The following is a 23,916-nucleotide window of genomic DNA, read 5'->3' as shown; positions in this document are numbered from 1 at the left end:
TGATGTTTTTGCCATGTATTTATTGGTTGTGCAGATATATGTACACTCTTCCTCTAAGAAATTACTTATCTACTTAAACTGTGGCATTAGTCATTAGTCTAGTGGCATTTACTGTCTGGAGTTCTGACCCAAGAAAAACATGGTAATATGAAGTTTCATTTTGCTAATACAGTAAACTCATAGGACATGAGATCTGTCTTAAATCTACTATGACATTCTTGTGTATATTTATCAAATTTCTCTGAAATTTGGTCTATTTACCTGGAACATAAAAGCATGACACTTGAGTTTATATAATTGTGAACAGTATCTGTGGATTTCTTTTAAAGAAAGGTAATGTGTAAGTTAAAAAGTAGTAATGGAATGACATCTATTTCAAACAGGAAGATGCTTTAAGGAATGTGGAATAAAAGGTAACATTTACTTTTTTACATTGAAATTGTCTCAGTAGTCAGAGAATAGTAATATACAAAAAATAACATATATTTAAATTTTCCAGGGACTCTAAAATGTAATCCAGCAAGTTTATTTTACTTTAAGGAATAATGAGGAGGCACTTTAGGTGATTTTCCCAAATTACAGTGCAAGCCAGGAACATTTGCTTGTAGAAAATCTTGAGTCTCTTAAATACACAGTATACTACAGCTTTTCTGTCTTTCCAGTCTCAACTGAAAGACCTAAATATGTAGTTAAAGTGTGAGGGATCTTTTCCTATTAAAAATAATATATGTTAAATGTAGAATATTTTGAAAATTTAGAAAAATATATAATAGAAAGTAGAATTCACCTGTAATCCCACTATCCAGAGTGAAGGACCATTAACATTTTGGTTGATTTCTTTACAGATTTTTTAAATATGCACATTCTCCACTCAGTCAATATTTGTGAGTGACTATTACATTCCAGGCACTATTTTAGGAGCTGGGGGTTCATCACTGACCGAAGACACTGAAATTCCTACCCTTATTTATTTTATTATTAGGAGAAATAGACATTGTCTATTAATGTATATTACATATGCAAATTACATCGAATTTATAAAAGTGATAAGGGCTATAAGAGAAAGTTTTCAGAAAATCGGCTTTTCAGAAAATAGGCTGTTCAGAAATAGGTTATTCAGAAAAAATAAATCCTTCATGAGAACATGCAGTATTTATTTTTCTGTTCCTGGCTTATTTCACTTATCATAGTGTTCTCCAAGCCCATCTCCAAACTTCACATATCACTGGTGATAATGTGAAGAAAGTTTTGAAGAAGGAAGGAAGTGAGGCCTGCAGGATTTGGGGGAAAAGAATTGTGGGTAGAAGGAAAATCAAATCCAACAACCTTAAAGGATAGGGGTATCAGGAATGTTCTAGGAACAGCAGGTGCATGGAGTAGAGTAAATGAGGCAGAAGAGTAACAGATAATAGCTAGAAAAAGCAGGGGGGAAAAGTGGTGCTTTAGGTACTAAAAAGTAATTATAAGACTTTGGTTTTTACTCTGAATGATACAGAAAGTCACTGAAAGGTTTTGAACATAGTGTATGGTTTAACAGTTTCATGTGGGCTTCCATAGACCAACCTATGGGGTTTAAAAGGTGAAAGGAGGAAGAATAGTTAGAGGGTTATTGTAACAATTCAGCCAAGAAATATTGGTAGCATGGGTGATATCAATGAAGATGGTGAGAAATGATCATATATGGATACATTTTGAAGGCAAAACCAACCAAATTTGCTAATAGATTTGATATGAGGTATGAGAGAAACACAGAAATCAATAATGACTCCAAAGGAAGATGGGGAAGACTCAAGATGAGCAGTTTTTTAATAATCTTTTCTTATTATTTTGACACATAATAATTGCACATTTTTATGGAATACAGTGTGACAATTTCGATACCTGTATACAATGTGTAATACTCAAGTCAGGGTAACGAGCACATCCATCTCCTTAAACATTTATCATTTCTTTGTGTTGGGAACATCAAAATCTGCCCTTCTAGCTATTTGAAAATATACAATAAGTTGTGGTTTATTATAGTCACACTACAGAGCTATAGACACTAGAATTTATTTCTCCCATCTAGCTGTAATTTTGCATTCATTAACCAATCTCTTACTTTCACCTCTTCCCCTTCCCAGCTTTTAACCACTATTCTACTCTCTACTTTCACGAGATCAACTTTTTCAGCCTCTGCGTAAGTGAGAACATGTGGTATTTATTTTTCTGTTCCTGGATTATTTCAATTATCATAATGTTCTCCAAGCTCATCCATGTTGCCACAAATGACAAGATTTCATTCTTTTACATGGCTAAGTAGTATTCCATTGTGTATATATAGCATATTTTCTTTATTCATTCATCTGTTGATGAATACTTAGGTTGATTCTTTATCTTGTCTATTGTGAATAGTGGTGCAACACTTATTGAATAAGTATATATATCTCTTTGACATACTGATTTTCTTTCCTTTGGATATATACCCAGTAGTGGTATTGCTGGGTCATAATGATGGTTGTATTTTAGTTTTCTGAGGAAAACTAAATAGTGTATAATAATTCCACTTTCTCTGCACTCTTGCTGGCATTTGTTATTTTTTGTCTTTTTGATAATAACCATTCTAAATGGGGACAGATGGTATTTCATTGTGATTTTGATTTGTATTTCCTTGATGATTAGTGATGTTGAGCATTCTTTCATATGCCTGTTGGCCATTTGTCTGTCTTCTTTTGAGAGATGTTCATTCAGCTCATCTGCCCATTTTTAAATTGTATTTTTTTTTTCTGCTATTGAGTTGAGTTCCTGGTATATTTTGGATATTAATCCCTTGTTGGATGAATAGTTTGCAAATATTTTCTCCCGTTTTGCAGATTGTCTCTTCATTCTGTTGATTGTTTCCTTTGTGTGCATATGATTTTTAGTTTGATATAATCCCATTTGTATATTTTTGCTTTTTACTGCCTGTGCTTTTGAGGTTTTAGTATGAACAGATTTGCAGGGAAAATAAAAAACTCACATTGGACATATTGTGTTTGAAATCACTATTAGATATTCAAGTAGGAATGCCATGAAGGCAATTAGATATATGACTTTAGAATTCAGTAAGAAGTCCAAACTAGAGACATAAATTTGAAAGTAATCAGCTCATGTCTCTTAAAGTCATGAAAATTGGATGACATCACTGTGATGGTTAATATTGAGTGTCAACTTGATTGGATTGAAGAACACAAAGTATTGTTTCTGGGTATATCTGTGGGGGTATTGCCAAAGGAGATTAACATTTGAGTCAGGGGACTGGGAAATGCTGGATGCTTCCTGCACTAGAACATCGGACTCCACGTACTTCAGCTTTTGGACTCTGGGACTTGCACCAGTAATTTTCCATGGCCCTTTGGTCACAGACTGAAGGCTGCACTATCAGCTTCCATACTTTTGAGATTTTGGGACTTAGACTGGCTTCCTTGCTCCTCAGCTTGCAGATGGCCTATTTTGGGGCTTCACCTTGTGATTGTGTGAGTCAACACTCCTTAATAAATGCCCCTTCATATATACATCTATCCTATTAGTTCTGTCCCTCTAGAGAACCCTGACTCTTACAATCACCAAGAAAAAGAGTTTGGAAAGAGATAGTAAATTCAAGTACTGAGCTCTAAATTATTTTGTTTGCAGGTCTAGAAAATGAGATAGAACCTATGACTAAGATGAAAGAGTCAGAGATGCTGAAAGATCAAATAAATTGGAGACTGAGACTTAAGGCTATTTTTTCTGAGTAGTTAATTGGTGACCTTGAAAATAGCTGATTCGGTGTTGTGCTTGCTTAGTGTCCAAGTCTTATTTGAGAGTGCTGAAGAAATAAGAGAAGGGAATTGAAGATGGTAAGTGTTGACAATTCTTCAAGGGGCTATAATGTGAATAAAACACAGAACAATAGAGAAGTAGAGAGAAACCTATAATATCAAGATATTTTTATGATGTAAGAAATTACAATAGATTTGTTTGGCTGCTAAAAGAGAAAAATTGATGATGCAGAAGAGAGAATTCCTCAACCCATGTTCTTGAGAGGCAAAGGGAGAGGTCATGTAGTGTCCAAGTGAAAGGGTTGGCTGTTATCAGGGACTAGGACAGTTCATATGCAGCCACAGGAGAAAGACTGAGATATGGACACAGATGCAGACAGGTAGGGGACCTTGTGGATGTTCCCTTTTAATTGCTTTTGTTTTATCAGTGAAATATAAACAAGGCCATCAGATGTAGGTGAAAATGAGGAATATAGTGTTAGAGGCCAGAGGAGAAAGAAGAAGGAGAAGGAATCTCCCAGAAGAAAGGGAGATTGAATAGATTAGGAGGCTGTGTTTTTGAGGTTAGTGGCCATGAGTTTAAAGTGAGATATTTTGGCGTGATCATGAATTTTTCTCCAATACACTTCCAGTAACACAGAGAAGAATCCATGGAGGGTTTCATTTAACAAAGTTTGGGGATTTATCAAAAGGTCGAGACTATAAGAGATCAATTTGAGACTTGAGGATATATACAATAGAGGAAAGGAAACAAATAGGCATGCAGTTCAAGCTGAGCAAGAAAAAAAATGAAGTCTTGATTGGGTTAGGAAAAATGGAAAATTTGATAGAATCAAAGAGCTGTAGGGCAGAGCAGAGTTGAAGAATTATCAGAGTCCAGTGATCTGGAAAGAAGGATTTGGACAGATAGTGAGACATCTGCAATCAAGATTATGGAGAGACTACAATTCTTGGTGGTGAAAAGGTCTAGGTTGTGAACATGGCAGAAAGTGATGAGGTCATGTGGAAGGCAAGTCACTGCAAGAGAAGAGGTCCAGAAAGTGATGAGCAGGGCTATGAGTCAATATTTTATATGAATTTTGACATCATCAATAATTATGACAGAAGAGTGATGAGAGAGGAGCAGTGATCCTGGAGTGAAATCTTTAAGAAACAAGAGAAAGTGACTTAGGGGATGGTAGTTAACTTCCAAAAAGAGCAATAGTGTGTCCTATGCTTGACAGCATGAATTCAAGCTGGCAATTTTAGGGCAGAGGAATAGAGAATGATGTGGAGGTGGCACCGAGGACTGAGGCAACTTGACCCTTCTCTATGCTGAGTACATATGGGAGGGTATGCAGACCCACTGGTGAGCAAGGCCAGAAAGCCAGTACCTGTAAGGGGGGAGTAGGTTCCACACAGAGTAAAATAGATAATATATCACATATTATATACTAAATATTATACTGTATAATATTTTATATATACACATATATAAATAATTGGGATTATTACTATACAATCTTGTTACCACTTATTTACAAAACTAACATTATATGATCTCAGTTTTCCAGGATTTGAAATATTATTTTATATTTATTTTTAATACATATATCTACGTATTATCTGTTATTTAAATATATATTTATATGGTCACAGTTCCCCCGTGATTCTCATATAAAGAAGCTAAGACACATTTAAGTTTTCTTCCTGTAATGGCAAATTTATTTCAGAAAATGGTAAAGCACCAGGTAAAATGTTTGCCCAAGGTGTTTCGGAGATATTTCCATTGTATCTTATGAAAATGAAGAAAGTATGTCAATTCTGTTTGCTATTTCTGCTTCTACCTTTGAATTTGTGTGTGCAAACTTTTGACTTTTTCTGAGAGGAAACTTCTTGCCTGGACTTTTGCCCTTTAATTGGAATATAGAGTTTACTGGTTTTTAAAGCTCTGTGATACATGGAACAAAATGTAAGTTTCATTCCACATGTCAACTTTCATTATGACCTTTACCCATGGATGCCACTTTTCATTGCAGTCCTTAAATTAGCTCAGAGATTTTCCTCTGGATTATCAGCCAGGAAAATGTAGAATCTACTACCATGTAACATCAACAGCAATAAAAATAACATGTATTTATTAAGTGCTTCCAATGTGTAATTCAATGAATAATTGAAATATGATTCAGTAGCAACGAATAAAGTAGGGTTGATTATTATTCCTACTTTATCAGTGTAGAAACTTCACTCAGAAAGTTTCAGGTCATACAGCTACAAAAATGCAGAGAAGGAATTTGAACTCAGGTCCATTTGAACTCTGAATCATATGTATTTACCCATCTAAATATAATCCTCCTTTTTATGAACTCAACAATTATTAAATGCCTACTACATCTCAGGTATTGTAGAACTACATGCTAAAAAGGTAATTTAAATATTGCTTCCAAATCAATATTTTTATGCTTTATTCTAATCTCATACAGCAGTTATCCAATTATATCCAGTGAATTTGTATATGCAGATGCAATTAGTTTTAGAATAGCATATGAGATGGAGAAGGTCAGACCAATCCTTTTTTGCTTCCTTTGAGATTTAACTACTGTGAATGTTGGATGGTGCAAACCTAATTATCTGCATACTTTCTCAATAATTCTAGCATTAAGTTTAGTGAAGATATGGTATTTCATTAAATTTGTATAGAAGAAGGCAGTAAGTATTAATAATGAAAACAATGTATAGGCCTAGAGACTAGAACACTTGTTTTGACTTTAGTCCTTTCTAATAGTGTACCCTGTAGAGCAGGCTACTTAAATAAGCCAATCTTCAGTTTCCTAATTATAAATTAGAGACAATCATTATTTTCTTGCACACCTCAGAGAGTCATTTTGAATACTATTTGTAAAATAAGGAATGTAAAATTGCTTTGAAAATTTTGAAGTGCTCTATAAATGTAAAGGTTTCCAAAAACTGCAGATTTTTTATGTTAAAGTTTATCCATATTATACAGGAAATAATGACATTTTAGTGCCCATCAGTGTCCTTGAACAGGTTTTCTTTATTTACCCATATAAGCTCTAGGGAAAAAAAATGTAAAATGTGCAGTTTATATTTACTCCTGCAAACACCCTCAATTGCTTTATTATGCTAAAGAAAATGTGTTGGGCATTGATGGTGATATATTTGTATATGCCTATAAGTATATGTGTGTATGTGTACATATATGTGTGTACATATACACATATATGTATATGTTTATATACAAATGTATACATATAGGCATATACAAATATATCTCCATATTCTATATTGTTTGATAATTATTCCAAAATTACAATATATATATTGGGTCCTATTGCTGAAGGAGTGAATAGTGGGAGAATTTATATACATATATATACATATCTAGATACATACATACAAAATGTATATATGTTTATATTATATATACATATATAAAATATATACATATAAAATATAACTGTATATACACATATACAAATATATTTATGTATACACACATATATGTGTGTATATATATAGATATTTTTTCCTCTTGTATGATTACAATGCCATTAAAAGCAGAGATTCTTCATCTTAATATCCCCCAAACTGTCTAGCAAATCCTTGTAAATGATGCATATAAATATGCATGTGTGTTTGTGTTTTCATATGTATGTGTTTTAGGGGTCCTCAATGCATACTGAAGGACTGATAGTAAGATCATGAAGACCGAATCTCCATCCTTACATGGTACTTAGATAAGAGGAAATATACATGCTTATCCGCATATAGTGCCCAGTACCTTATGCTCTTCCTCACACAGAGAAGGCAATTAATAAATGAGATCACTATGAGTTATAATATGACAAAGGCTATGCTAAATATGCAAAGTGTGGAGGGATCAAAGAAGAGAGGACAATTAATATTAATAAATTGATTTTGATTTATAAAATGTATCTCCTAGTCATTTTCATTTCACTTTTTCAGGGACACAATATCCTTTAGTATTATAATGCTCTATCAACATAGGAACAAATCTGATGTTTCTAATGTTAGTGCAACCATTTGCATGATAGCCTTTAATCTCTAATTGTGTTAAAAGCTGTCATCAAGTTAAAGTAATTGCAGGCATCTCAAATTGACAGGAGAGATAATTTTGATGAGCCTTCCTCAAAATTAATTATAAGCCTTCCTCTTACACCTAAAATCATAGTATTTTCACTTTTGACCCTCTTGAAAACCTTTCTAAACTCATTTGTACTGTTGGTGGCAGATTATGGGGCTGCAATATCACTTCTTCCTACCTCTTTCACAGTCTATTCTTCATCAAAATCTTCCAGCCTTTCCAAGTCCTAACTCTGGGAGCACCATTCTCGAGAATGGCCAAGGGCAGAGGAAAACACACATTGGCATGTTAGCCTAGTTATAAACCCTGGGCTGGAGTGTCCCAGTCTTAACATACATCCCTCAGACCATATGCTGGTCCTCCTCTGTCTCTTCCCCAGACTTCAGTTTTTCATGTTTCTATCTGAACACTAGTTATTTTGCTTTCTTTCCTACCTCCCTCTATAGTTCTCTTCTCTTTGCCATAGCTTCCAAAGAAATTGAAACCCGGAATCCATTCATAGATGACCTCTGTCTTTTGCTCCTGGGAAAAGTGTTCATAAACTTTCAATTGGAAGTGCTTTCGCATAAAACTTGGGAGTAGGGGGAAATTGAGATACCACACATTCTTTCTAAGGTGAAGATTGTGTGAATATGTAGGTGGAAAGTGAGGGCCACTACAGTATCATTGCTACATCTGTTCCCATCTGTTCTTGACATCCCAAGCAAAGGAGATTTCTCTGAGTGCGACAGTACACTGCCAGCCCCAATATGGAAATCCGCCTTCTTGTAAAGTGCCTTCCATCTGAGCCTGCTTACCATGCAGCTCAGCATGATTATGCATATCATTACATTGGGTCATAGTGATGTTGTTGTAAGATTTATTATATTATAACATCACTTGATTACAGCAGAATATATATCTTCAGGCTTCCTAGTTTATTGCTCATATCATTCCTAGTTTATTGCACATTATCATTTGCTCATAGCTGTATGCTGACAACCTATCATATTTAAAGGGGACACTGGGGGTTTGTGAAAATTACTTTGCTTACATAATCTGTGTGGTTCAGCTACACCTACTAAAATTGTCTGTTTTCCTTCTTAATTATATTCATATCCTGTACTGTCATCCCTTATGGAACATTAGACAATATGAGCTGTTGATTTGTATCTACTTAATGGTGAATAAAAAATGATACAAATCAATAGGTCACTGATACAACCAGTTGTCCTTGTCCTGCTTGATGGCATTTGATTATTAGAGTAGTGATGAAATTTAAATATCTAAATGCATATATGCATCATTTTGTAAATCCAAGAGAACTTTAACATGCTGTAGAATTTAGATTACAATGGAAATTGTAAGCATAAGATTTCATCAAAATGTTTACATTTTGAATTACATTTTAGAGGGAATCAATCATTTGATAAATGAATAAAATGTTACCATAATAGTAAATTCATGTAATTCTCTAAATATAGATTTAAAGTTCTAGCATTAAAATAGAATGAAATTTAAAGAATACCTTAGCTTCTCCAAACTTTCCTTCACTTCTCTGGTTAAAAAGTCTTAAAGTCTTAAATTCTCCCATGATTCACTCCTTTGACAACAGGACCCAATATATGATTGTAATTTTAGATTAATTATCAACCAATATCAGATTTAGAACTAATTCGTGTTTTTCTTCCATGACAAAGGCTTGGAGGGAATGAGACACAGCACAAGTATGTTTGATGTTGGAGAAAGGGTGGAACTTCATATAACAAGAGCCCTAATAGAACTGAAGGAAATAGTGGGCATGGGTGAGAAGACCTATGGATAAGAAAAAGCCTATGGAGAGTGTGGGCAGCAGAGGATATCTTCATGTGTCTGTAGATTCACCATAATGAAGATGGTTAAGCTTGCTATGCATTAGAATTCAGTGGGTAAGAATATAAAGAGACATAACTTGGTTAAAAAAAACCCAACAACTGTAAAAGAGAGTTGTTCAGAGATAGAATCACCTGTCTAAGGAAGAAGTGGATGAATCAATGCCAGGAGAGGCTGACAGGAATTTTTTAGAGTTCCAAGGTGAATGGTCAAATTAAGGGCACTTCCTTCTTTAAGATTCCATGAATGTGCAAACCAAGTGGAGATCTTGAGTGCATATAAGGTTTCAATGTACCTATGATGGTGATGGCATTATCACCCGCTTGAAGGACTGCAGTTCTAGAAGGGAAGAGCTGCATGATAGATTTTCATGTTATATGGACATAACTGTCCATTTGATAATTTTTAATTCACAGAGATTGGCAAACTTCACTGTGTATGGAGAATACATTAACAAAGCATATGAATTAGTGGAAAGATCAGGGATGTGTAGCCTGAAGTTGAATATCTGCCACATACTAGTGAAATAATTTTTGATAAGTTAGTATCTCTGTTAGGCATATCCATATCCCCATCTATAAAATGAGGGTACACAATGTGGTTGTAAATAACTAGCATATTAAGATCCATAGGAGTTGTGATAAATTTGTCGTTTTAAGTAATTAGAAAGATAACACAATTTCAGTAATTATGTTTTATACAATTATAAAATATATGAAATAGTAACTTACAGAAATATAGCTGGCATTAATATAATCCGAACCTGGAACACTAGCGTCAACTATCAGCTTTACTCTGTTATTATTATCTAGAAGAAAATATAAGGAATCAATGCTAATTGGCTTTTCAAATTGTTACTACTTTTTTTACTATAAAAGTAATACAAAGGAGCTCATAATATAACATTCCAATTTCACAGATGGCGGTAAATTTAAAAAAGTTATTTCTTCTCCCATATTTCCACCACCCAGAGACAATGACTATTAATATGTCCTTGTATATATTTCCAGAATTTTCTGTACATATTCTTTATATTCTAATTTTCTTTAGCTACAAATGGAGTGATATAAAATCTGTTCTACAAATCGTTTTTTTCATTTACCTATGTCTTTCCATATCAGCATAAACAAAGATATGTAGTTCATTATTTTTAAAAGCTATACAGTATTTCACTGTTTGAATATATAATAACGTAGTTATTTAGCCTTTTATTATTATTTAAATGATCCGCTTTGTAATTATAAAATGCTGAATAGATATAATTGAAATTTTTGCATATATATAGGAGTATACTTGTAGAATATACTACCAGCAGTAAAATTTTTAGATTTTATATATATGCATTCCAAATTTTGAAAAACATTTCTCAATTGTTCTCTAACAATTCATACTCTGAACCAAAGTGTTTGAAAAATTCTGTTTCCTCTTACTTTCACTATCACAAGGTACTATTAAACACTTTATGTTCTTTGGACAAATACAAATTGATGTCTCATAATATTTATTTTGATTTCCTTAAATACAAGTGAAACCGAGCTTCTTTCCTTATGTTTATTGACCATTTTAATGCCTTTTCTATTAACTGCCTTTCACATTTTCTCACTTTTATTTAAAAAAAGTATGCTAAAAACAGAAGGCCACATATCGCCTTTTGTCATATGAATTAAAATTTTCTTCTTAGTTTGTCATTTGTCCTCGACTTTGTCTATCAGTTTTGTCATACAAAAATTTATATTATTATGCATTCAAATTTCTCATTATTTTTCACTATGACTTCTGGATTTTGTACCATTTGTCAAAGTTGTCATTATAAATTATTATTATTTTACAAATTCTAGTTTATTCTGAAAATTTCACAGATTTTTCTGGTTTTAAGTATTTCAATCTTTGGCCCATTGGGACTTTTTTTTTTTTTTTTTTGAGGAATGAGGTATAAATATATCTTTTATTGTTTATCTGTTGTCGTTGGAACAACAAATAGTATCAATTTTTTAACATTTCATCTTTTCTCCCTGATTTGGAACACCACTTTGTTTTCTAGATAGTTAGGTCTATTTCTAGACCATTCATTCTTTTCCATTAATTTATCTGCCTTTTCTTTCTTTCAAATTTCTAATTACTACTTTTTAGAATATTTTAAGAGCTAGTAAAATTAGATACCCTGTACTCATTACTTTTCTTCAAAGAAAAATGTCAGAAATTATTTTTCCTGAGAAATTTTACCAAGTTGGCATTATAATTGAAACATCCAGTAATAATTTTAACTAAACATGAAATATCCACTACTTAATTGTTTTGATGGGTTGTTTGTTTTCAAGGAGGAAAAATGAGTAAACAGGATTGGGTCTGAATTCCAGATGATCTGCCTACCATACATATGGCCTTGGGTAAACTGCTTAGCTTCTCTGCTCCTCGGTTACCTCAGCTATGAGATGTCATTATAACACAGATTTTGTATAATCCTCTTGAAGAAAATTTACATGAAAGCTTATAATAGGCACTCAATACATGTTCTTGCATTCTTAAAACTTAAGCACATAATATGTTAAAATGAATTAGTTGTATTGTTAGTAATTACAATTACTTGCCCAATGTGGTTATGTTTAGAAATGGGAATGATTAAACACATTTCTGCAAATGATTTATGTCCCAAATATAGAATTTTATATGATCTAGTTTAATGACATTGTAACTAGTCCTGTAACTAAGGAGGAGAATCATTATGTTTCTATTCACTAGATACACCTTCTTATAACTATCTGGGTCAACTACAAGCTAAACTTTTCTTTGTGGTGTTGGAATATTTCTGAAGGTCATAGGTCGTCTGTCAAATGGAGATTTGGAAATCTCTTCTGCAAGTATTTGCTGCTAATTCTAGTATCTTAAAGTGTTTTAAGTTAATGTCTTCTAAAACATGCTGTGATATTTGGCATTCTACTTCTTACATTACTCAGGGGAGAGAAACAATGGACTTCATTTAGCTGGCTCAAGCTAAAATTCAAATTCTATTAAAATGAATTCAATCTCTGCAGGGAAAATACATTTTTTGCAGCTTTATGGGTTCTCTGCAAGCATAATAGGATAATCTACTTAGTTTAAACATCTTATTTGCTTGTTCCTACTGTGTGTGTGTATGTGTGTGTGAGAGTGTGTATGTGTGTGTGTGTGTGTGAGAGAGAGAGAGGGGGGGGGAGGCAGAGAAAGAGAGAGAGAGACAGAGAGAGCCGGGGGTATACTTTGCCCATAGAATAGATGTGGCTGTGACTTTACAGCTTGGTGTCTAGCCCAGGCTAGAGATTTGGGCTTGTTATCTCCAGACAGTAGCCTAAATACCTATGAATTAATCTTATTCACCCAGAAAGTTAGCAGCTCTTAAAAGGAAATGATCTATTAACCAATAATATAAGAACTAATATTTTGAATGTTTCCTGTGTTCCAATACTGGGCAAAGCAATTTACATGATTATTTCGTCTAATTTTTACAATACTCTTATGGGGTAGAGACCACTGAATAAAATGTCCAGAGTCACTAATGTAGTTAGCGGGTAAACAGATTTGTAACCCAGGAAACCTGATTAATTTTTTATCTCAGCTTCAGATATGGAAAATTGGGGTAGTCATACTCCTCAGTCCTTTTTATTACTTTAAGATTGTTTATTTAGTTCCATCAACCACTGTTATTCTCTTCTCATCCTATAAGTAATAAGCTAAAATTGTCTAACATTTCTTATAGTCATAAAGGGAACCCAGATAATAATGCACTGAAATCTTAATAAGTGATTGAAAAGTCACACTGTAAAAAAACTTTCTAATATATCAAATTTTACATAGTTCAAATTAGACACTCCTTGGAAGTAAGTTAGACATATTTGAATTACTTACTTTATACATACTGATATATTATAAATTAATTCTTTTTTTTTTTTTTTTTTTGAGATAGAGTCTCGCTCTGTCGCCCAGGATGGAGTGCAATGATGCGATCTCGGCTCACTGCAACCTCTGCCTCCCAGGTTCAAGCAATTCTCCTGCCTCAGCCTCCCGAGTAGCTGGGATTACAGGCACCTGCCATCATGCCCGGCTAATTTTTTTTTTTTTTTTGTATTTTTAGTAGAGATGGGGTTTCACCACATTTGCCAAGCTAGTCTTGAACTCCTGACCTCAAATGATCTGCCCGCCTCAGCCTCCCAACGTGCTGGGATTACAGGCGTGAGCCACCGCGCCCAGCTCTTAATTCTATACAATTGAAAAAATACTAATTATTCCACAGTAACTGTCCCTTAATCAGATTATAGTATTTATTTTCACAGAATACCACCAAATAAGCATGAAGCAAACAGTCTGGATGAAATTTAGGTGCAGATAAACATAAAGACATGGGAATGTCCATAACTTTTATACTTACATTGCATCCAACCTAAAAGAAAGAATAAAAGGATGCATTGAAAAATGTCCTGGTCTTAGAAATTTAACCAGCCTGACAAACATAGTGAAAACCCGTCTCCATTTAAAATACAAAATTAGCTGGGCATGGTGGCACATGCCTGTAATCCCAGCTACTTGGGAGTCTGAGGCAGGAGAATTGCTTGAACCCAGGAGGCAGTGAGCCAAGATTGCACCACTGCACTCCAGCCTGGACAACAACAGCAAAAGTCCAAAAAGAAAGAAAAGAAAAGAGAAGAGAAGAGAAGAGAAGAGAAGAGAAGAGAAGAGAAGAGAAGAGAAGAGAAGAGAAGAGAAGAGAAGAGAAAAGAGAAGAGAAGAAGAGAAGAGAAAAGAAAGGAAGAGAGCGAAGAAAGAAAAAGAAAGAAAGAAAGAAAGAAAGAAAGAAAGAAATTATGAATGTTTCTTTATTTCCTCTAACCAAGTCTTGTTATCTTGCTCTCAAAATCATTTACTTATGATTTGTTTTGTTGCAGAAAGGATTTAGGTGGTTAAAGCTATTTGTATTTTCATCCTATTCTATCTCTTAGAAATTAACAGGTTCTAGTAGATTACTACTTCCTATATCATGTTTCCTTACATTTGTTTCCTTCGTGAACTTCATAAGTTATTCTCTAGTTCTAGAATATCGGAATTTGGTCTGTTTCTTCCTATGTATGTCCTTTACAATTCGACATTCTGTGATCACATCCTTCTCTAGGTCTATGTCTTTCTAGAAAGAAGAGTTCAATTTTTAAGAAGTATAGCAATTCCCCCAATATACATTTGAAAAGGCATAGACAAAAATATATCTATACACACACAGATGTAGATTATCTTTAAAACTGGGAACATTTGAAAACTCTAGACTTTGAAACTTTTCAGGACATCACAATGTCACTTTTTAATTTCATAGTGTAAAATGTATTGAATCAGAATATTGAAAATAGGGATATCTGTTCAAAAACATAATAGCAAACGTATAGCTATTAGTAACAGAGAAATGTCCTATTTTCCTTTCACATCACTGTTAATTCTTTAAGCAATAACACTGTTTATTTTCTTATTGATTGAAAAATGAAGCTGTATTTACTATGGTGAAGCTCATTCTGCCTCATGTAAAATGAATTCATGTAAGTGCACATTTACTCTGATCTTCAATGAATATTTTACAATGCATTTTTTTTTATGTTCCATAGGAAAACACTGCTATGCTATTAAAAGAAACTAATGCACAAAGATAAGTGAGAATATTCCCTTTGCATTTGATGCTAGGTCTGTAGGAAGATGTTAAACAGGTTCATTACTTGGGTTAAATTACAAAGCTAAGAAACTATTAGGTCTACAGTTTCTTGCACCTACATAAGTGAACTTGTGTGAACAAACTGAAAACCACGTATACGAACTTTAGTTAAATATGAACGAAGCAAAAGAAATATAATTTGATAGTCACTGCCAATAAAATACATTAGTATAATTCAAACAATATAAAATAAAATATATTAAGGAAACAACAAAAAAGTTAAGATGGTAGGCATTTAAAAATACTTCCTAGCTAAACCAAAACCAACAAATGCACATACATGGCTTTATGTTTGGGAAGCGGTTTTTTGCTCTATTCCAAGGCAGATCAGCATCAGTTGAAGAAAGATCCTGAAGAAATTTTGGTAATTCCTGTAAAATAAAGTCATTGCAAAGTTTACATTTATCAGAGGTAAACAAGAAATTTCACTTATTAAAAGACAGTTATTTGTCCTAACTTTTTTTTTTTAATTTTTAAATTAAAAGCACCTATCATAACTTTGGAAACAAGGTCAAGTTAACAGTAATGAGTTCACCTAGGCTTTCACCAAAAATATCCTGAATAAAGTCGGTCAGCTGGGCTATTGCTCTTTCTGAGACAATTTCTTTGCACTTTGGGAAGCCTTAAGATGTGGCAACCATGTTAGTGACCATTTTACATATGTTACTAATGGTTTCATCGGGTACACACTATTGTTTAATATTTTAATGTCTACTTAGTAGGAAGAAGGATTTCAATGATTTATTTTTTGTTTTTTCTCCTCAGGCAGTGTGATTTCATGCCTATTAATTGGTACAACATTGGTCAGTTTGAGAAGATGCCAGAGGTCAATTCCTGCTCTCAGTAAGCATTGTTAAATCAATAATGCAATGCAAAGGTGTGATTGAGAATTATCAGATGTAGATGAAGGGTCAAGAAGATCTATTATTAACATTTGATGAAAATTTATGATATTATCTATCTACCTTGCTCTTGGCAAAGCAAGCATCATTAAAGTCTGGCATAAGAAAATATGTTCATTATTTTGTTGAGCTGAAAATTTACATGTGTGAAATTTATAGTTTTCCATTTTAGAAATCTCAACTTGCCAAATTCCATAAAAAGCACTAAAAATATGTGTTTTAACAATTTTTCAACATCAATATAAATTATTTCTTTTAATTGGATAAGTTTCCCTTTCTTATTTTTTTCTCAAAATTAAAATCTGGACAATTGTTTACATATGGGTACGTATTAAGGGACAGGAATGGTGTAAGATCTGAATTCTGATGTGTTGGCACCAAAGGCTTACAAAATTTTTTTAACCCAATAAGGAGTCCTAGAACAGCTTCCTGTGTCAAAGTTTTGGAAATACATAAAGAAGGGAGAAAAAAGGTGAATTTAAATGGACTGAAAGAGCACTTATATTTTATAATTATTTCACATAAAAGTTTCCATTTCTAGACTTAAGCAGCTCTGGCTTTGGTAAGCAATGCTCAAACACTAGGTTGATTGTTTAGATGGTAATGTTACACTGGGCAGTCTTATCCTTATCAGGGTGCACAAGGCCACAATTCTCCCTATATAGCTCTTTCTCCTATTGTTTTCTCTCTTTTCAGTGGGACCACAGATGAGTTAGACCGTTTTTGCATCCCTATCATTTTCCTCTCTCTGGAACACCTTTTTTCCTTTATCTTCTCATTAGATTTCTGCTCATCCTAAAGTTCATCTTGAAAGTCACCTTTTTTATGAACTCTTTTCTGGTTGATATACAAACAGATTTGATCGTCAATCTTTATGCATATCTCCATCATGATACAGTAAATTTGCAATTTTTACACATCTGCAGTTCTTACCATAATATGAGCTTCTTTATGGTAGAATTTATCATCATAATAGCTAATACTTGTGCCAGCTACTGTTCTTAGTGTTGCTTATATTCAATCATTTTATATTCATAATTTAATAAAGTAGATATTATCATTTTACAAATGAAGATATTGAGGCACAGAGAGTTTAAGAAATTTGCCCAAAGTCACTTAGCTGGTAAGTGCTGATTTAATATATATCAATGTGGCAAATACAAAGCCTATCACATAGTAGGAACTTATAAATATTTAAGATATCAGTGAATATGTCCTGAGTTAAAAGGTTTATCAAATATATGCACCAAAAATGTGTTTATTAAAACATAATTTAATAATTTGCTTTAGAAATTCTTAACAAAGCATTAGACAAAACGAAATTTTTAAAAAGTTCTTCAAACTATGGTCTTCAAAAAAGTTAAACTAGAAACTTTCTCATATAATATATGTGAAAATGTTATTGCTAATAAAACTTTTTATCTACTCGGTCATGCATAATGTAATTATATTCGCTCTTATTCTAGTGAAATTACACTTTTGTTCCTGAAAAATTGAGAATTCTTGCTGTCTAAATGCTAGGAAGAATTTTATGGCACTATTGATTTTGTTAAGTCCAGACCAATATTTCTTAAGAAGCATAACCAAAAGGCTGCAGGAAATACCATTAATCTTCTTTCATTTTTGTTATTATTCACTAAGAGACTGAAAGATTATAATTCTGAATTATTTAATCCAATTGTTTTATTCTTTGTTTCAGAAGTTCACCCACTGGGAATTTCATGGAAAAAATAAAATAGAAATAATGTTTTTGGTGACATGTAGAAATCTCTCTTTCTTAATAACAAAATAATCATCTAAGTTAGAAAAGATGCTTATAACTCTTAAAGTAGCTTGAAGATTTGATATCTACCTTATGTTTTTAAATAATTTCAATTTTATAGATATACAAAATGTTAAAAAAAAACTATTCCCAACTTTTAAGTAGATTTAAAGTGACAAATTCTTAATTTTATACATTTTCATTATATGATACAGCATTTATTCCATAGTAACTTTAAAAAGGCCCCCTGTAAAACATGGACATTACTTATCTGTTTTTTTATTTTTAGACAGTTCTAGAAATAATTTTCGTATAGTTTCTGGAAGCATCAAGTTCTGATCTCACATTCATCTATATCACTAATGTAAACCAAGTAGGTAAATGTAAAATGAAATAATTTAGTGTCTAAATGTAAAATAATTAGTTAAATATAAAACTACACTTACAGTATGACCTAAACCTTGAATACAAAAAAACTAATGAATATGGCATTCTACATTTGCACCTACATCTGGATGAAAGAGCAGAGAAGAGACAAGGTCATGCTGCCAATACAGGGGAGGTCTGAAGAAGAGCACCTTTTCCTCACACAGTAGGTGAATAATTCTGATCAGGTTGCACCAGAGGCGACCCAGTGTAACATTACTATCAAAACAATCAACCTGGTAATTGGGTATTGATTATCAAGGCCAGAGTCCTTCATGGCCTTGCATGCTTAAAATGGACATAAAATGTGACACATGAAACGACTGGAGGTCTTGCAATGTTGTGACAACTGCTAGTAACATACCGAAAATTCTTCTTGAAACTTTAGGTTGTTGTTTGTGCAAAGCTCTTCAACATGTTGCAGGAAGGATTTCTTGCTTATTGGCCTCCAAGTAAAGAAAGGTATAAAATAGGGTCATGTTAGATTGTATTTGTTCGTGTTAGCATTGGCACTGGCTTCACTGTTAACAAGTTAAAAAACAATGGACATCCCCAAAACCACAAACAACACAGCTTTTTAAAGTCACTCTGTTATACTTATAAAATTAACTTTTCTTCTTGAAGCTCACTTTCTTTGTATTCACAGCACAAAATTCCTTCAATATTTTAGCGAGATTAAATAAAGGATTTAGCATTTTAATGAAGAAAATTTTTCAAGTAAATTTAAGAGCATAAAGTTATCATTGAATCCTAAAGCACATAATACCTCTTTGTCAGACAGAAAACATTTTATACATTACAAGGTTTTAGAAGATATAAAATATTGCAGTGACCTCATTCTCATAACGACATGGTTTTCAAACCCCAAGGAGTTTAAATATCCCCGTATTACTTCCCAAGCTAAAATACAGACATGCAGGCTTCACCCCAGAGAGAGAGAAAGCATTTCTCCAGTTACCATGCAATTAGTCATGCTTTTATGATTTATATCCAGCTTGGAGGTTTTTCCAACAAACATACAAAAAGTGAATCACACATTAAGGTTCTACTGAGTCAGTGCATCTAACTTTGATATTCAAAAAGAAGAAAAAAAATATTTAACAAACTTACTTGATGGATTTTCTATAACTAAGTAACCTGCAATAGAGATTGTGTTAAATGCATTGTGAATCAGAGTGGACAGCTAATTCTGAAAGAAGTGTAGATTAAAGTCAGAAAATTATAATAAATCAATAATGTAAAATGTGCTATGCCTTTAACTAATATGTGATCATTATTTTAAATTTTATTTATTTTTTTAAATTATATTATTTGGACTCAAACATGGCAAATAATTTACCTTCTTTCTCGAGCTGAAAAGATGTTATTGTTATTATAAATGTCATTATAAATGCCTGAAAATGTTAGGCATTTAAGATACTACATTAAAAATAGGTCACTTTTTAATATATTGCATGGTATTTAGTGGTCTAAAAGAGTTAATGTGGATTTTAAAAATATTTCCTCTATATATAGAAAGTGTTGAACCAGACAGAACGAATCCATGAAATATGACATCACATTGGCTAAGTATTGTTTCATGAGTGAGTTCAGATAAATACACAGCAACAACAAATTATAACTATTTCCATTATTCTAGACCTATCTTTTGTGACAGATCATTGGCCAAATTATTTATACTCTGTAAAAACAGAAATAATTTTAACAGCTAAATAGGCTACACAACACACACAAACTTAGAGAGGGGCATATCATTAATAACACGTCATGCACAACAAATTAGCACTGCAAAAAACACAAAAGGCACAAAATATAATGAAATGAACTAAGGAACATATGACTTTTTCAAAGTTTTAAATTTAGAATAATATTAGGGATTTTACTATATTCTTTAATTGAAGTATATTTGTAAGAAGGTATGTTTTTTGAAGCAAAGGATGAATAAAAGAAAAAAATGGTTTGAAAAACAGAGCATAATAAATATGAAAATGGTCAAAAAGAGGTGTGTTCAATGAAGAAAACAGGATTTAAAAGGAAGTATATTTCATTACAATACAGGAATTGTTGAAAAATATGGGGGTGCTGGAGCAGGTATTACAAAGTAGAATGTTAGAATTCTCAGTTAATGATGAGTGCCCCCAAGCAGAAAGAGATGTTGTATCTTCCAGCTTCTCAGGGTAAACATAAAGTGATAGACTATTCCATTGCCAAACAGGACATGTAAGTGACAAAGTAGCAGTGACTAACAAAGAGTCTTGGTGGATAAGCTTAAGAGTGCCCCACAATAACCTAGAGTGATTTAAAGAAAGCAAGAAAGAATTCCTTACTCTAGATGGATATGGAGATGGCTGAAAGGGCTACCAAATGAGAAGAATCTTTGATTTGGGGAAGGGAAAATAGAATGTCTGAATATTGGAGGCCCTGGAAATATCTCTGACATAGTAACAGTTGCAGTGGGGACTGAAGCCACAATCAATCTTTGTTGAAAATAATTACCCCTCAGTGAAGACCAGCAAGAAAGAAAGATAAACTACAGGCTACATCCACACATACTACCTAGCTCCCTTAAGATAACTTGTTGCCCAGTGCTCCTACGCTACCTTGTTCTTCAGAAATAGGAAAGAATAGAGGGTTGTGTTGGGCAAATTCTGATCAACTGAACTTAAGATATAAGTGACTGAGATGCTTTGATTACCAAGGTCTATTTCCCTGCTACCACATGGGCATAGAAACTCTTGAGCTTTGTGGAGATAACTTTTATAATAACAGCAAATATTATTCCATTGTGATTGGCAAAATTTAAGCACAATATATATGATTTAGTGACAGGCTAGTAGTCCGCCTATATAAGGACAGTGAGACTGCCATCCATCGCAGAGAGATTCCTTTTTCCTAGAGGATCATTTGAACCGGTACTGCAAAAGTATTTTTACTGAGATAACTAGAATCTAAAGTAGATGTTAGTTTCTGGGAAAACATCAATAAACCATTTGAAGCATCAGTATACATCTGTGAAATCCCTAAGAGACATTAAATGTGAATAATCATATCAAAGAAAAGTGAGCAAGAAATAGCTAAAGCAAAATATTATTCATATTATTGCTCTTCTTTAATCATCTCTATTCTTCATTTCAGAAGTTATGATTAATTGAATAAATATACATTTTTTGTTTTAAGTCCATGTCTTTTCAGTGAAAAACTCTACCAAAATTTGCTGTTTCACTCTTCTTAATTCATTTTGCATTTAAAATCTCTCCCTAAAGATTTTTTTTTTTTTGCAGAAATACAACATCGTAAATTTATTAAGTGCTGTGAAACTCAGATTTTTAAAAGTTTGTACAGATGTTATTGATGCCTAACCCACATTGCCTGGGCACTCAACATTCCCATGCAAGGAGATAGTTTCCTACTACAAGGACCTGTCACTCTCCTCGAGTATCTCCTGCATCCAGGCTAGAAGCATCAGAGGGTAAATGTCCCAAGAAACATCCATCAACCAATGACTAACCAGAGTTGGTGGATAAATACCCCAGCTCCCTCACCCCTCAAGGGGGATAATAAAGATGTGCATTTCATGATGTCCGCCTAAAGATATTTTAAACCATAACTGGCTATATTGGGTTTGGGTGGATATTTGTGAATTATTGCCTTATTATAAAATATGATGCCTTTATTGGTTTCAAATACCTGCTTGAACAATTACTAGTTATGTTATCATGTGCAATACTTAATTTTTCTGTGCCTCAGTTTCCTAGTTTGGGAAATGTATGTAAATTAAGTTCATATATTTAAAAGTCTCTGTCTTTAGTAAGCAATACATAAGTATTAGTTACTATCATTAGTATGATAATTACTATTGCTAGTTTATTTTGTATATCTCAAGCTGCTCCTATCCATACTGTTCTACAATTGATACTGATATAAGGAAGGGATTTTTTCCGTTATTTCCAAAAGAATATTCTTTTAATTTTACTCAAAGATGGATAGACTATACTGTGCTAAAATATAGTAGTCACAAATATCTAGCTTTCAAATCCAAGTCTGGATTTCTAGCTCTCAATTCGAGATCCCAAACAAATCTCTAATACAATGACCATAATAATTCAGTTTTCATATAATCATGTAAAACATTTCTAACCATGCCCACATTTCTGACATTATTCCTTGTAACTTCTCTTCATGCATCCTGTTTGCACTTGAGATATTCTCTATATATCCCTCCCTCTCAATTTTATACCATTTCAGGCATTCTTCCTACAACAGAAATTTTACTTATTCTTTAATACCTGATTCAAATGTTAACTACTCTATCAATCTTACTCTGTTCTACTAAAAGGAAAATAATTTCCTTTGCCTGTAAAACCAAATTTCCAAGGACAAATCATCTTCTATGTTGTATTATGGCTATTTAAGTCCCTGCATTAAGAATTCAAGCATTTGGGTTCATACATACTTCAGGGCTGGGGCAGGATTAACACTTGGCTTACTAGATGTCCCTCATAACATTATTCATAGTAAACATTCAATAAGTCATATCAAATATAAAATTGTGGATGAATTCAGATTAAGATACACAGAAAGCAAAATATGAATATTCTGGTTTTATTGTGAGGGAATATCCGAATTGAATACATTTTCACACTAAATTATTAAGAAACTGAGAATTCTCAAGAGGTCCTCACTCAAAGCTTTAAATATGTATAATCAATAGATTTATCAACAAAAAGCATATGAGTCTAAGCAAAAGCCATAGCAGATAACCTAACATTATAAATTAACAGGCGCACTTTGTTAGGAAGTTAGATAAATGAACAATAAAATTGCTCTTGCCTACTCAAGTGATAAACAAATAGCCACACACTAAGAAAAAGAGAAGTGGAATCTGTTTTGGCTTTATTTTCTTTTGTATCACTCTTTTTTATCTAAATCCAATCACTTTTTAGAATCTGTTCTTCACATTTATGTTTATATAAGATAAGAAATAAAGCTTCTAGTAGTCCAGTTTTCATGCAATTTTCTAGTCTGTACTTATGTCACAATCATTTGTGAGTTGAAATCTTCAAATACCTATTAGGAATGCTCAAATTGAGAAGACATTTTGAAGTACATTACCTGACTATTTCAAATAAAAGTTAGATATTTCCTTCCTCATTGTTGTCTGTAGTATACTTATCATTGCTTTCGTTCTTAGCCTCATGTTGTATACGTGTATTTTTCCCTCAGGTATTGGCTACATTCTAAATTGTATTTTTCTTTGAGGTTTTAAACTTTAATGTTTATGTACAAAAAAATTAATTTGAATGATTTATAGGAGAATTAGAAAAGAAAATGGGACATACTATAAGGAAAATGCACTAACTTATCACTGA

At 32.8% G+C, this 23,916-nt stretch overlaps 1 protein-coding gene across 1 annotated transcript in view; it reads right to left on the bottom strand.

The window, feature by feature from the left end:
• PTPRQ (protein tyrosine phosphatase receptor type Q) overlaps window positions 1–23,916 on the bottom strand; it is a 216,451-nt gene that overhangs the window by 11,745 nt on the left and 180,790 nt on the right. The window contains exons 36-39 of the mRNA XM_024256953.3: window positions 19,658–19,684; window positions 18,912–18,993; window positions 15,738–15,828; window positions 10,467–10,543 (exon numbers count right to left, since the gene is read on the bottom strand). Of these exons, the coding sequence (XP_024112721.1) occupies window positions 10,467–10,543; window positions 15,738–15,828; window positions 18,912–18,993; window positions 19,658–19,684 (277 nt within the window). The remainder of the gene's footprint in view (window positions 1–10,466; window positions 10,544–15,737; window positions 15,829–18,911; window positions 18,994–19,657; window positions 19,685–23,916) is intronic.

Source organism: Pongo abelii, chromosome 10 (genome assembly GCF_028885655.2).
Source record: "Pongo abelii isolate AG06213 chromosome 10, NHGRI_mPonAbe1-v2.0_pri, whole genome shotgun sequence".
NCBI lineage: Eukaryota > Metazoa > Chordata > Mammalia > Primates > Hominidae > Pongo > Pongo abelii.
Note: the sequence above shows the minus strand (reverse complement) of the source record. Positions and strands in the feature narration are given on the sequence as shown.